At 41.2% G+C, this 15,640-nt stretch overlaps 1 protein-coding gene across 2 annotated transcripts in view; it reads right to left on the bottom strand.

Annotated features, from left to right (window-relative positions):
* Positions 1-15,640, bottom strand: part of NADK (NAD kinase) — a 34,125-nt gene that overhangs the window by 13,867 nt on the left and 4,618 nt on the right. The window contains exons 2-3 of one of the 2 annotated variants that reach the window (XM_008167301.4): positions 11,992-12,211; positions 3,026-3,109 (exon numbers count right to left, since the gene is read on the bottom strand). In XM_008167301.4, the coding sequence (XP_008165523.2) occupies positions 3,026-3,109; positions 11,992-12,170 (263 nt within the window). In that variant the 5' untranslated portion in view covers positions 12,171-12,211. Of the gene's footprint in view, positions 1-3,025; positions 3,110-3,464; positions 7,964-11,991; positions 12,212-15,640 lie in introns of those variants that run through there. The other variant, XM_042852835.2, reaches the window with a different exon arrangement.

Below are 15,640 nucleotides of genomic sequence, written 5' to 3'. Positions count from 1 at the left end.
TAAGCAAAATTGCCTGGTTGAGCTTAGTTTCACCTATAGCAGATGTCACAGGCAAAACGCTTCAATTCATGAGCATGCACCTACAGTATTGTAACTCTAGAACTATCAGTTTGAAACTAAGAAGCACAGGGGAAGTGTTTACCGCACTATGATACCAATTAGCAGTTTCTGCACTTTACAATGCCTATGCAAATCTTTGTGTCCCCCGAGTCTTTAAATGGAGAAAAATGCCAATTTATAGGTAGAGTAACACAAGAATGCCAACAGTAAAGAATAAAATAAAGGATGAGAAAGGAATCTGGTAAAAACACCAACAGCCTCAATTTTCAAACATCTACTACTCCTCAAATTCACATGATATTGCGATTCTTTACAGAAAACAATTCTCTCAATTATAACTTTAAACTTCAAATCCATGGAGAAGGATTCCATCACTATCAGATAGTATTGTGCTAAAAAAAGAATCCCTTCCAATGAAGCTCAATCTCCATCAGTGACAAAAGTCAGGGCTGCCCGGGGGGGCGGGGAGGCCCCAGGCCCTACAAGAATATAGTATTCTATCATATTGCAACTTTTTTTTTAATGGAAGGGGCCCCAAAATTGCTTTGCCCCAAGCCCCCTGAATCCTCTGGGCGGCCCTGACAAAAGTTCTTTTCTATGTAATTCACATCAGATACCAAGAATTACAGATTATGTGTGACTTCCCTGAATATAACTAATGTACTTAATACTGTTTGAATTCCCTGCATTATTCTAAGTGAACTGGCTCATGCCCTTTGCCAACTGGAAATAAACTTATTGGAAAATTGGCAAATGTGGGCCATAAATATACCCTATATATAAATAAGGAAAAGTTGTTACAAGTTATTCCGTTGTAATTCTGCTAAGAAGCTAAAAACCAAAGAATCCTGACAAATATATCTTTAGAGAAGCTGTACTACGAGATCAAACTATTTTAGAAATGCATTAAGATTACTTATTTAATTGAGGTATTACATATTTTGATTAGATCAACCATCAAATGCTTAAGTATGAAATTTAGAATAATTTTGCCAAGCCACATTTATATCCTCCAATTCTGGATCTTTAACCTCCAATACAAAGCCAGTTTTCACCAGTCTAGAAAAGAATAATATCAGAGTGTGGCAGTCTATGACCACAATAATGGCAGTGCAACATGCTGCAGTAGGTCAGACCTATGACAATTCATTAAAAAAAAATAGCTAAGTTGCTATAAAAGCAACAATTGCTTTATAAACTTTTAAACACAAAGCATTAATAGAGGAAACTTGGAGGTAACTTGACTACAGCTATACAAACAAAGCCACTACAGAAAATTCTCTAGAGAAACAGAGACTAAACAAAACTGCATAACCTTGGACATAAAGGGACATTGTCAATTTGAAAGCTAGTTAATGTTTTAGAAAATTTGTTAAAAGCAGTTTCAGGTACTACCCCTGCCCTCTGCATTCACCAGGACTTCAAACTTCGCTAACAATGTTTAAGGCAGGAAGTTTTTGGAGAGTGTTGGGGACAACTTCCTGGTGCAAGTGCTGGAGGAATCAACTAGGGCAAACAGGGAAGAAATGGTAGGACAAGTAGAAGTGGGTGGCAACCTGGGCAGCACTGACCATGAGATGGTCGAGTTCAGGATCCTGACAAAAGGAAGAAAGGAGAGCAGCAGAATATGGACCCTGGACTTCAAAAAGCAGACTTTGACTCCCACAGGGAACTGATGGGCAGGATCCCCTGGGAGGCTAATATGAGGGGGAAAGGGGTCCACGAGAGCTGGCTGTATTTTAAAGAAGCATTATTGAGGGCGCAGGAACAAACCATCCCAATGTGCAGAAAGAATAGCAAATATGGCAGGCGACCAAGTTGGCTTAACAGAGAAATCTTCGGTGAGCTTAAACACAAAAGGAAGCTTACAAGAAGTGGAAACTTGGACAGATGACTATAAAAATATTGACAGGTTTCAGGGTAGCAGCCGTGTTAGTCTGTATCCTCAAAAAGAACAGGAGTACTTGTGGCACCTTAGAGACTAACAAATTTGTTAGTCTCTAAGGTGCCACAAGTACTCCTGTTCTTTATAAAAATATTGCTCGAGCATGCAGGGGTGTAATCAGGAAGGCCAAAGCACAATTAGAGTTGCAGCTAGCAAGGGATCTGAAGAGTAACAAGAAGGATTTCTACAGGTATGTCAGCAACAAGAAGGTGGTCAGGGAAAATGTGGGACCCTTACTGAACCTAGTGACACATGATGCGGATAAAGCCGAAGTACTCAATGCTTTTTTTTGCCTTGGTCTTCACAGACAAGGTCAGCTCCCAGACTGCTACACTGGGCAGCACAGCATGGGGAGGAAGTGAGCAGCCCTCAGTGGTGAAAGAACAGGTTAAGGACTATTTAGAAAAGCAGGACATACACAAGTCCATGGGTCCGCATCTAATGTATCCAAGGGTGCTGAGGGAGTTGGCTGATATGATTGCAGAGCTGGGAAGAAAGTGGTGTATTCCTGAAACACTTTGTTAAAGCAACCCCTAAAGAAATGTAACCCAGACAACTGGCTGCTGTCAGTAACAGCACAAGAAAAGCTAGTTAAACATGGGGAGAAGCAGAAATATGACTGTGACATACTGCGTAAATGTGATTTTTAAGTTGACAAAAAAATATGAATCACAAAGAGATATAAGGTGGGTATACCAATGACTTTACAAGACTGTATTTATATGTTTTTCCAAATCACAAAGATTAAGCCAATAGGCACACTGATTTTACTTTTAAGAGTCCAGTTCAATATACACTATCTGTCCTCTTCACAAGATGATTTTTCAGGGCTTGTGTGGTGCAAATGGTACATAGATTTTTGGCTGCATCAGACCCTACACAGGCACTTCTTAAGCTAACTGAAAAAATCTTTGTTTAAGCACTGGGTAAAATACAGTGGATATTGATTAAAAAGACAGACCAAGCTATTCTCCTGAATGTAGGACGATAATACTGTGCATTTGAAAAAGAGGTACTTACATTATAGTTTTAGGGTTTTGCAGCATACATGCCTTTGGTCCAAATGTGGTCACTGGGCATGGTCCGTGCAAGGAGCGTGTCCTCCTGAAAAATGAAACACATGTAAGGAAATGCGGAATATAATTCATTCCTACTTCAAAGACACAGGTAATTTGGATAATGAAGTAGTTATGGTAAAAAAGAAGGGTGGGGGGAAAATTACACTTCTAAAGTCTCAGTATGCAGCTGATCAGCAAGTCAGTGTAATTCTACACAAATAACTGCACACACAAAGTTAAAATGCAGTTGCTGGTATCTACAGGGCTGCATTTGAGCACCATATGTTGACTTCAGTGATTATTGCAGTTGAAGCATTAGTAGAAGCTCATCTAGACTGTGTACAGCATGTAGAAATACTACTACACTTCTAGTATCCTAGTACTGTACCAAACAGACTTACTTGACTTGTTCCAGCTTCACCTCCATTCCCTACACAGGAAACACCACAAACTCAATAATGCCAGAGTGACAGCGAAGTTTCCCCTACACAGTTCTGCCAGTGTATGTCAATCCTGACCCACAACATTCCTGTTATTTCAGTCCTGGTTTTCTCCTGAGCAAAGGCTATGGAGAAAAGTGCTATTATGTAATGGGACAAAAGTCCACTAGAGATAGTAGGTGAAGATCAAACTCACTTGACTGTGACAATCAAGTCTTGAGCATAAAAATGAAAGACTAAAATCAACAATATAAATTTCAAATTCTTCTTGACTGTGTGAAAAGTGAAAGCATATATTGTTAAAAAACTAAACTCCCATATCAGAATTAAAAATACATAATTCTTGAAAGTCAACTTTTAGGGTTTTTTTTCAAAACTACTGTAAAGAATATGAATGACTAGTGACAGGTTTTTCCAATCATACAATATGAATCCTAAACCAATACTTAAGCAACAACCACCAACAATAAGAATCTAGAGCAGGGGTAGGCAACCTATGGCATGCATGCCAAAGGCGGAACGCGAGCTGATTTTCAGTGGCACTCACACTGCCCGGGTCCTGGCCACCAGCCATGCATTTTAATTTAATTTTAAATGAAGCTTCTTAAACATTTTAAATACCTTATTTACTTTATATACAACAATAGTTTAGTTATATATTATAGAAAGAGACTTTCTAAAAACATTAAAATGTTTTACTGGCACGGGAAACCTTAAATTAGAGTGAATAAATGAAGACTCGGCACACCACTTCTGAAAGGTTGCCGACCCCTGATATAGAGAATTAAAGAGTGTTCAGCTGTTGGATCGACCAGGTGATTACAGCTTTTTAGGTAGTGCAGCAAAGTTCCTGAAGTTACAGCACATTAAGACACTACGCTACACGAGACTCTCAGCAAATTTTTGAAGAAGGCTTTACTAAAAGACAAGCAAAACAGCACATATATTCCAATTGTAATATTGCCCAGCAAAACAAAAAACAACAATGTCTGTGTTCTGTCTTTGTTATATAGTTCAATAGTTTCATGGCCTTCACTAAACATTTTGCAACAGAACAAGTTCACCATCCTGGCCCAATGGGGGCGGCAAGAAGCAGCGCAGGCAAGCGATGTGCTGGCCGCGGCTTCTCGCCGCCCCCATTGGCCCAGGACAGCGAACCGCGGCCAGTGGGGGCCGCGATCGGCCAAACCTGCCGCGTCAGCAGGTAAATAAAACTGGCCCGGCCCGCCAGGGTGCTTACCCTGGCGAGCCTTGTGCCGAACGTTGCTGACCCCTGTAATAAGCTATGCAAAATGATTGATACATATTGTATAGATACACAACACCCACCCCTAAAATATATTCTTAACAGGTATGCATATTTAAAAAGTACCCTATGTCTTAAACTGAGACATGCAGTGTGATCCTTGATAACCATTTTTGATAAAATTCACCATGCCTGGATACATTTTCAGGTCTTCAGCAATGTACAAGCCAGAATGATTTAATCCCCGTTGTATTAATTTAGATGGAATAAATGGACCAAAGGTGATAACTTAATCAATGTCCCTTTCTCTGGCCCAGTCTGGTCAGGACATCCCTCAGGATTAGAATAAAAAAGGTCCAGGGACTGAGAAGGTCCAGGGACTGGGGGGTGCCAGACATGATGGTAAACTTGCTCAGTAGCTTTGGTTTGTTCTCCTTCAGTGTTCTTCCTTTACCCACCCAGCCCCTCCAAAAAAACCTTTCTTTTAAGGATCCAAAAAGTGAGTGATGGGTAGAATAGCCCACCCCCTCATTATTTTGTTCACCAATTAGGCCTAATATCCGACACACCAATTTTGGTTCATTAACTTATGGCTCCACATATTGGTTTTTAACAAGCATAACTTCAACAGTCCTTGGATTAAATCAATATGGCATCTTTGGTTTTGACTAATCCATTTTCTCTGGTTCTCATCCACATCTGTTATTATAGATTGTGCCATTTTATGAATTTAGACTCACTTCTTACAAATTGAACTCATGATTAGGGTAAATTTGTAGGCCTTATTATCACAACAGCCCAATCCTGCAAACACTTAGGCACTTTAAATAATAAATCAATGGGACTGCTCATGGTAGTAAAGTTAAGCATGTGTATATTTGCAGTATCAGGGCCTTGTGCATGTCCTGAATTACTAGTATTTTTCTTACAAGAGTTTTGTTTGGAACGTTAAAAAAAAAAAAAAAAAGAAAGCTTCCTTTTCTCTCCATCACCAGCCACTGAAAGAATTCTTGCATCAAAGGCTAAAGAAGCCAAATTAAGTGCAACTTCTGATAATTAACTGAATTATTATGTGGAAAAATACTATAAAATGATGCAGACAGCTGGCCAATGACTAGAGAAATCTTTCCGTACCATCACCACTGAGAAATAGTGGATTGGAATTATGCAATCACGTTTAAAGGAGGGCACACGGAGATACATAGAATATCAAATGCAAAAAATTCCTACTTTACCATCAATCTGTCTTGTTTGTTTGTTAACATTAATCTTTCCATCAACTGCACTATGACAAAGGCAGTAACTAGCTGATTTACACAGTTTGTAAAGGAATCCCAAATGAGGGGAAAAACCAAACAAAATTCACAATTTCTGGATTCAGCAATATTAGCATTTTCTCTCTAGTATAAGGGGAGGAAGGCAAGTGATGGAGAGTTGATACACACACTTTTCTGCTGCGGATATTCTAGTTCCAAACCAATTTTTAAAAAATTATTATTTGTTGATAGTCTGGTCAAATCATGTGAACAGACTGTATGAAATTTAAGAATGAATATGTCGGCATGTCACAGAGCCAGTAGACTTTTGATTGATAAAATATAAAACTGCATTTCAATAGCATTTTTCAGAGGATCAAAGTGCTTTACAAACATGAGCAAAGCCGAACATTGGCTAGATACCCATTTAAAGATTAACTTCAGGCACAGAGAGGTTATATAACTTATCAAGGTGTCACAGAAAGTTAATGGCACAACTGGGAATATAATTTAGTGATCTTGGTTTCCATTAGGGTCAAATGAGCTCCCAACCCATTTAGAAATAGAGTGACTTGACAAAAAATAAATGTGGCAGTGAAGATGAGATGCCATGAAAATTTCATCCAAAGACTGATCTAGATAGTATCAAATGTGATGATGTTTCGGAGATAGTAATAGGCCAATTTGGAGGCCTAGGAAAATGTGTCTACACCTGCAGCAGTGGGTTTCAGAGCCTAAGTCAACAGACTCAAACTTGTGCTACGGTGTTAAAAACAGCTACACAGATGTTCTTACTCTGGCTCTGAAACCCACTCCACTCCCCAGGTTTCAGAACCTGAGCAGGGGCATCTACATGGCTATTTTTAGCACTGTGGTGTGAGCTCAAGTCTGTAGAACCCGGGCTCTGAGAACTGCTGTCATGGGGGGTTATTTTGGCAATGAAGACATGCCCTAAGAAGCATAAAGGACAGCATGTGCAGGATTAAGCCAAACACAAGATATGAGTCGACAGTGTGCCCTTGTTGCCAAGAAGGCTAACGGCATTTTGGGCTGTATAAGTAGGAGCATTGCCAGCAGATCAAGGGACATGATCATTCCCCTCTATTCGACATTGGTGAGGCCTCATCTGGAGTACTGTGTCCAGTTTTGGGCCCCACACTACAAGAAGGATGTGGGAAAAATTGGAAAGAGTCCAGCGGAGGACAACAAAAATGATTAGGGGGCTGGAGCACATGACTTACGAGGAGAGGCTGAGGGAACTGGGATTGTTTAGTCCGCAGAAGAGAAGAATGAGGAGTGATTTGATAACTGCTTTCAACTACCTGAAAGTGGGTTCCAAAGAGGATGGATCAAGACTGTTCTCAGTGGTAGATGACAGAACAAGAAGCAATGATCTCAAGTTGCAGTGGGAGAGGTTTAGGTTGGATATTAGGAAAAAAACTTTTTCACTAGGAGGGTGGTGAAGCAATGGAATGGGTTACCTCGGGAGGAGGTGGAATCTGCATCCTTAGAGGTTTTTAAGGCCAGGCTTGACAAAGCCCTGGCTGGGATGATTTAGTTGGGGATTGGTCCTGCTTTGAGCATGGGGTTGGACTTGATGACCTCCTGAGGTCCCTTCCAACCCTGATATTCTAGGATTCTATGACCCCGCCCCTACAGAGTCCCATTACCGTTGCGTCCAGAACCCCCCAACAAGCCCCTGTGCATCCAGATTCCCTCCGCACCTGGACCCCCACTGAGCTGCCCACACCCAGATTGCCCCACATAGAACCCTCTCAACCCATACCTCAACCCCCACACATATTAAGCCCCTCCACACTTGGATCCTGCCTTGCTGAGCCTGCCTGACCACACCTGGTGCACCTGGCACAGAGGGGCAGGGTCCAGGGGTGTTTCAGGGGCAGGCCCAGTCCTTGCGCTGTGTCAGGGTTGGGTGCAGTTTCACCGCTGAGTCTGTGTCCGGGGGCGGGGGGGAGAGAAGGGGAAAGGGAAGGGGGGGCAGGGGGAGCTGCACAGTTATCTCCCACCTCTGTGCAGCCAGTGGCCTGTACTCCTCAGTACCATGCTGGAGCCTCCACATTTATTTGACAAATAAAATTTGCAGAATGCCCACAGGAGTAAAAGACTGTTGCAGAGGGGCTTGGTTGTCAGGCCATCAGAAATGCCTCCAGGGCCAGAAAACGTCTATAAGCACTGGTTCTGGCTCAGAAATTGGAAAAAAAAAAAAAAGATTCCTAATTTTTCAGCAAATGTAATGGTGAAAAACCCAGCTTTCTAAGCATTTTTATGCAGGTGACCATGAGTCCCTTGGTCCTTATTGTGAAGTAAAAGCAACATAAAGCTAAGACAGGCAGGGTGTGAAGATCAAGAAAGACTTTTTCCTTGCAACTTTTATTTTGAGTAAATATTTGCCAACCCATTACATATTAGATTATAAGAATGAATAATGGGATAAAGTAAGAGGTGTATTTATTTCCTCAGCCTCAAAGAGTTGAGGCAGTAACTTGCAAAACTTTGCAGAGTAAGATACCAAACATACCCAAATGAGTGAAGAATTGGGGCAAGCATTTCCAGTGTAATTACAAAAGGTTCTGATTTTTGTTTTGTACATTTAATAGAAGGATTAGATTAACTATTCCTGCATTACACCTCCAATGGAAATTTGAGTTCTGAATTTCAATTTAGCCTCAAACAAAGAGGGGCATGGTCTAGTGGCCTGAACATGGGACTAATACCAGTTCTAACACAAGTTTACCTTGGAGAAGTCACAACCTTTCTGCCTCAGCTTCCACCTGCCTCCCCCAACCTGTAAAGCATGGATAAAGTTTACCTACCTCCCATATCTATTGGAACAATTAGCTAATGATTGTAAAGCACTATGTAAATGTTACCATAAGCATTATAGTCATTCCCACTGAAAAGTGACAACAGGGAAATAGTGCTGACTCATTCCCAGCCCCAGAGAATTTACAATCTGCCAAATACAAAATTAAATGAACAGTGGAAGAAAGAGATACAACATACAAGCAAGTGATTGTGGTGACATCCTGTTATTTCCACATTTTTTAAAAAGTTTGAATAAATTTGTATTCTACTAATAAAAACAAATATAAAAATTTCTTCCTTTCCAGCAGGCCAATAAAACTGCATTTATTGATATCAGAGACACATGATGGGTGAAGTTGGACCAACTTCTGTTGGTGAGAAAACAAGCTTTTGAGTTTACACAGAACTCTTCTTCAAGGTGACTTAACTGATGTGTCAGTACAATGTATTAGTATAAATTTCAAGCATTGCTGAGCCTATCGGAGGAGGAGACATTAACAGATATTTTTATACTTATCCTTATTTATTCTATTATTAGCAAGAAGAAAAACAAACATACAAGGACTTGAATTACACTATTTCTGAATAGTATATTAAGGATGAACAAGAATTACAAGTACGTGTGGCAGAATGAAGGCAGCACTGATAAAGTCTCCATACATTTTGAAATGATCATATTTTAAAATTAGGATAGTAAACTATTCCCTTGCCTATGTCCCCTCCCACAGCTTCCACTCCACTCAAATTTCCACCCCCCCCCCCAATTGTTCTGTCCCTTTCACCTGCATATTTTATCAAACCTTAAAGAGTGGCATGAAAGAAACTCCTTCCTGCTCCTCCTACAAAGGGCAACCTCTAAATACCCCTGTTCCCACATGGCATTTAAGCAATGAAAGTTATACACAACTCTATGTGTTTGCAGTTTTATAACATTGTGCATTGTATGGATTTGTATCTTTAAGGACCTGATCCTGCATGCTGGATCATAACCTCAACTCCTGTGGCATTCATTGAGAGTAGAAGCAGCTCAGAAGCTTAGAGGATCAGATCCTCAACTCTGACGAAGAAATTCATATTTGATACAATTTACCCAATGTACAGCACCATGTACATCTTTCTAAGGCACTATATAATTAAAATAGGTTTTAGGTAAGGGCGTTATCAGGATCGAATACACGTGTCATTTAATCAAAGGATAAGATTCTTTTATTAAGTGAATAGAGATAAGAAGGTATTACTAACATTTTCTATTCTATTTATAATGTGCTAATGTGCTTTAGAAATGTATTGAACTGTGTGGAGAGAGAGCCTGCTAAGTTGATACATAGAGAGAAGTACTCAGTTACAAATACTGCACAGCAAATCTGAGATAATTTTAATTTGACATTTTACAAGTTCCTTTGAACTGGTGGTGAAAGTATCACAAAACCAGCCAAAGAGTGACTTAGTTAATGAAATATCTTTTTAAGTAGTAAACCTCATTCAAACCACGAATGGATATATATCCCTGACTGCAAAGATAGATTGTCGTTTCAGACCTATTTCTATCCATCAGAGAGCAAGCTAAACAAAAGAAAATGGAAACAAATTAAGAAACGTGTGTCCAATAGACTAAAAGCAGGTTTCCTAACTAAAAAAAAATAAAATAAATAATGAGTTGGAAATATTCACACCTAGAAAGAGAGCAGAATTTAGGCCAACAGGACTTTTACTCATGTAGACTAATATTAGGTGTTTAAAATCCTATGAACACAATCAAATTTCTGCACTTAAATGCTATTAATTATATGATACATTTCTACATAAATACTTTGTTTTCTTATATTGGACTGTGCAGTCCATAGGCAATAACAGGAAACTCCAAGCATTAAAAGGTTTCCACTGACCCTGCAAGAACATCCTCCAAATTTTTTTAAGTACATTAGCTTTATGTCCCTAAAGAAACTCCACAGAAGCTGCACTTGTTAGAAAACATTTAATTAGCTTACACTCTGTTTTGAGATCCTTCTATCTTTGATTTGGGATTCCCTCTCCCCCAACCCCTTTTTTTCCCCATCCTTATAGTCTCACCTACAAATGCGCCACATTGCAGCAACAATACTGCTAGCAGCACAGTTTGGATGGAGGAGACAATCCTCTCTGGTAAGAAGCTCCTTTAGAATCTTGTCCATGCCCCTCAGGCATCTGGAGGGTCAGAGTTCAGTAGTGAGAGGTACTCCCTCCCTCCCTCAGCAAAGCATACTGCCGCCACAGTACAGTCTTTACCTGCCATTGTTGGTCTGAGGAATGCCACACGAGAAGTTAAATCCAGGTTCCCCATGTCTCAGAAGATCATACTAGTAGGTTAACAATCTGGTTCGAGGAAGGCAATAGACTATGATCTATGAATAAAATGACTTCTGTGCCATCACCCATTACTATACAGCTGAAATGCATCCAACCAGGTTCTTCTTACCATGTATGCTAACTCTAAGTGGAGCTGTGCGAAAGATCTGGTATCAAGTCCAGCTCTGCTCCTATAAGGAAGTCTGAACCTTCTTTTTGGATTATATTACTATCAAGCTATTAAATTAATGTACCTCAATGTCACAATTTGTTCCATACTTTATTTTTGTAAGGTGTGTAAAACGGGAAGTTGGATCCTTTGCATAATGGTTGACTTAAAACTGACAACAATGTAACAAATTGTATCTATCTACTCTGTAAAACACTACAGACCTCTGTTAAATAAAGCCACATGTATCCTCGTAAAATTGTCCCTATAAAGAACTTGCCAGAACTAGAAAAATTACTTGAACGCCTGTATACCTATTTTCTCAGTTATGGGCAAGTTCTTTTAGTATATTATAAACACTGCAGCTATGCACTGCATCCACAATTCCTATGCTTTGTAAGAAAAAAAAAGTGAAAAGCTATTACTAGGTTCAAAATTCTCTCGAAGCCAGCAGATGATATACCAATGACTTTTTTTCCTTGGTAACATACTTCTAATCTCAGGAGCTATTTAAGGGTTACCTCACTATGTAAATACAGACTAGAAAAGCAAACACAAAACTTGGGTAAATTTCACTTTTGCCCTACTTCTACAAAAGCAGGAAACTTCCTGCTCATTCAGAAAGAATCAGCAGCATAGAAGATTCAAGTCTAGTTTATTTCATACCTGAATTCTTTGGTGCTTCCAAGGGCTGGTGAAGCAGACAAACTGCGGGTCTTAGCCCGACCCCGGATAGGGTTAGCACAGCTCCAATCCTCATCATCATGGCATGCTGAGCAATGAAAAGCAGATTCAGAGCTCTCATCATCTTTACTGATACAAAGGTTTTCTTGTTCTGTCTCCATGGTGGAAGTAAAGGAACTTCAGCTGGGGGAAATACAGCTTCCTTTGGGGAAAGAAGAAGTATGATTTTACTTTATTTCAAATTTTGGAGAGTAACAAACCACAAATTAAATGGATGCTATCTAAGTTCATAGGCATAGAACATGACACACACTTCTCAAGCTATTCTTGAAGAACAGGAGTACTTGTGGCACCTTAGAGACTAACAAATTTATCAGAGCATCTTTGTTAGTCTCTAAGGTGCCACAAGTACTCCTGTTCTTTTTGCGGATACAGACTAACACGGCTGCTACTCTGAAACCTATTCTTGAAGAGATTCCCACCCTGCGGGGAATTTCAGTGCTCTGACAAATGACAAGAAAGAAACCGGCAGTAGGATGGAGGGATTGAGTGAAGTGCATGTGTGTTAATGATGCCGGTTACCTGGGTTGTTTAGGGCCACTTTTGGCTGCAATTTTAAGACCATTAAAATAGGATTGTAAAGAGTTGGTAACCACTTTGTGTTATAAAAGGAACACTGGACAAAAGCCAAAAGTCATTCTTAGAAGTAACATATCAAAATCTGCAATTACTATTGTATACCTGGATTCATCCTCATCAGGTAAGCGGGACAGATGGGCATCCCTAAGTTGCAATGTACAATACACTTGGTCTTAAGAGCATTTTTAGTAACTGTGAATCCAGACAAGGGGGAACAAGGCATCACATTATGCAGTCCAATACTTTTTTCTACCAAAGCAACTTTATTAGCCTGATATCTCTGTGACCAACAACAAAGCTGTGGAGCAAATGAACAAGAACTAAAAAAATTGGTTAAGCAGTTCCAGAACACTGAACTACAGTGGAAGGAATGGACCTGCTAAAGTAAAAAAATTAAAACATTTTGAGAGAATTTGGATAGTTTACTGAATATATATATAAATAAAAAATAAAAATAAAAACAAAACAAAACTGTGGTTAGTTTGGGATCTCTATTCTTCTTGTTGCTCCCACCATTCCAGCAATGTAACTTCAGGCACAGCTCCCATCTGAGACTAAGCAACTAGCAGAATGTCAGGAACAGCATAGCAGTGGACCTGAAAAAGGAACTCTAAGTGGACTTTCTTTCTTAAAACCCTATTTAGAGAAGGTGGGGCCCTGCCAGCCACACAAGTCTCAAGTCTGAGCATATAGTTTTACACGGGATTTCTAGCCTTTAAAAAAAAACCAAAAAAAAACCACGCATTTCAAGACGACAAAACTGGCATTGATGCCAACTCTACTGAACACAAGAAGAAAGTATGAAATAATCCTGTACTGCCAGGGAATAAATGGATAAAATGATCTACTAGGTCTTTCCCACCTTCAAGATCTATGAGTCTACATGAGTCTACCAACCTGTTAACAGAACTTCATTCTGAAAGTCTGCTACAACATCAATATATATTTTTAGTCACATTTGGTAGATAACGAGTTACATACGAGTAGCTTCTCTACATAAAACATTATACACTTCCTCCTTAGAGAATGTAAGATAACAATGGAATAAGCCAACTCATTTTAAGTCCTTGAAATGTTTACTTTCCCCACAAATGTTAAGAATCTACATTTGCGCGTATCCATATCTGAATATAGCTAATGAAGAATCCTTCTCTATATATAAACAGCAAACAAATTTCAGTTTAAAAAGGGAATCTATTCTAAGGATAAACAGTGATTAAAATAATTAAGCTTGGATTAATATTTTACACTTACTCTTTAATAAGATCAACAGAAAATATGTTATCTTGCTATAATATTTGAAGGATTACACTTTTACAACTGCACCTCCTTTTGAACAGATTTCCTAGTACATACTGTGAAGAATGTGATAGTATGGGATATCAATTAGGAAAGACTGAAACTAGGGAGGTAAAATATTAAACAGTAAGCATTAGTCTTACCAATTAACCTACCCTAACCATTAACCCCCAGCCTCTCTCCCTTTAATTGGTTAACCAGTTAAACTATATAATTGTAAGCATTTAAATGGTTAACTTTTAAAACAATATTTACATCCCTATGGTAAACAAATATGCTAATAAAAGTAATTTGCAGTGATATAGCTGTGCTGATCCCAGGATATTAGAGAAACAAGGTGGGTGAGGTAATATCTTTCTTTCACCAACACAAGTTGGTCCAATAAGACAAGCTTTCGAACTTACACAGAGCTTTGGGTCTAGGAAAGGTACTCAGAGTGTATTTTCACACAACTTGTCTTTCTAATGATAGTAATGATACTTTGACATCCTATAGCACAGGGGTCTCCAACCTTTTTAAGCACAAAATCACTTTTTGAATTTAAGTGCAACCCAGGATCTACCTCAAAGAAAATGTAGAAATAACAGTAATCACACAAACCCGAACACCCTTGCCCCGCCCCCTCCCCAAGGCCCTACTCCGCCCCTTCTCCAAGGCCACGTCCCGCTCACTCCAGCCCCCCTGCCTCTGTCACTTGCTCTTCCCCACCCTCACTGGGCTGGGACAGGGGTTTGGGGTGCGGGCTCTGGGCTGAGCCTGGGGCAGGAGTGCAGGAAGGGGTGCAGGGTCTGGGAGGGGGCTCATGGCTGGGGCAGGGGGTTGGGATACAGGCTCTGGGAGGGAATTTGGGTGCAGGGGACTCAGGACTGGGGCAGGAGGGGGTTCAGGGTTGGGGCAGGGGGTTGGGGTGCGGCCTCTGGCCAGGCCCTGCTTACCTCAGGCGGATCCCAGGCGGCAGCACAGCGGGATTAAGGCAGGCACCCTGCTTGCCCTGGCCTCGCGCTGCTCCCGGAAATGGCCAGCACATCCCTGTGGCCCCTGGCGGGGGCAGAAGGGGTCTCCATGCGCTGCCCAAGTGCTGACTCCGCAGCTCCCAATTCTCCCAGCAGAGAATTACAGTCAATGGGAGCTGCAGGAGCAGAGCCCCCTGCCCACCCCAGGGGCTGCAGGGACATGCTGGCCACTTCCGGGAGCTGCACATGAAGCCCCCTGGCCCCGCTTACCTCAGGCGGCTCCCGGGCAGCCGCACAGCAGGGCTAAGGCAGACTCCCTGCCTACCCTGGCCCTGAGCCACTTCTTGAAGTGGCCAGCTTGTCTGGTAGCGGCTCTGGGAGGATGGGGGGGGGGGCAGAAGGCTCCACACACTGCCCCCATCTGCAGGCACTGCCCCCACAGCTCCCTTTGGCCGCAGTTCCCCGTTCCCAGCCAATGGGAGCTGTGGGGGCAGTGCCTGCAGGCAAGGCAGCGCGTGGAGACCGCCTTTCCCCCTCCACCCCGGAGCAGCTGCCGGACATGCCGGTCACTTCCGGGAGCGGCGCCAGGCCAGGGCAGGCAGGGAGCCTCTGCCTTAGCCCTGCTATGCCACTGGACTGTTAGCGGCTGATCTCCTGGTTTGGCTGCAGGAAGGTTGGCATGACAACCCTAGGCTGAGACCGAGATCAACTGTCAGAGGCTCCATGATCGACTGGTCGAT

The sequence above is a fragment of the Chrysemys picta genome, chromosome 21 (genome assembly GCF_011386835.1).
Source record: "Chrysemys picta bellii isolate R12L10 chromosome 21, ASM1138683v2, whole genome shotgun sequence".
NCBI classification, from domain to species: Eukaryota; Metazoa; Chordata; order Testudines; family Emydidae; genus Chrysemys; species Chrysemys picta.
Note: the sequence above shows the minus strand (reverse complement) of the source record. Positions and strands in the feature narration are given on the sequence as shown.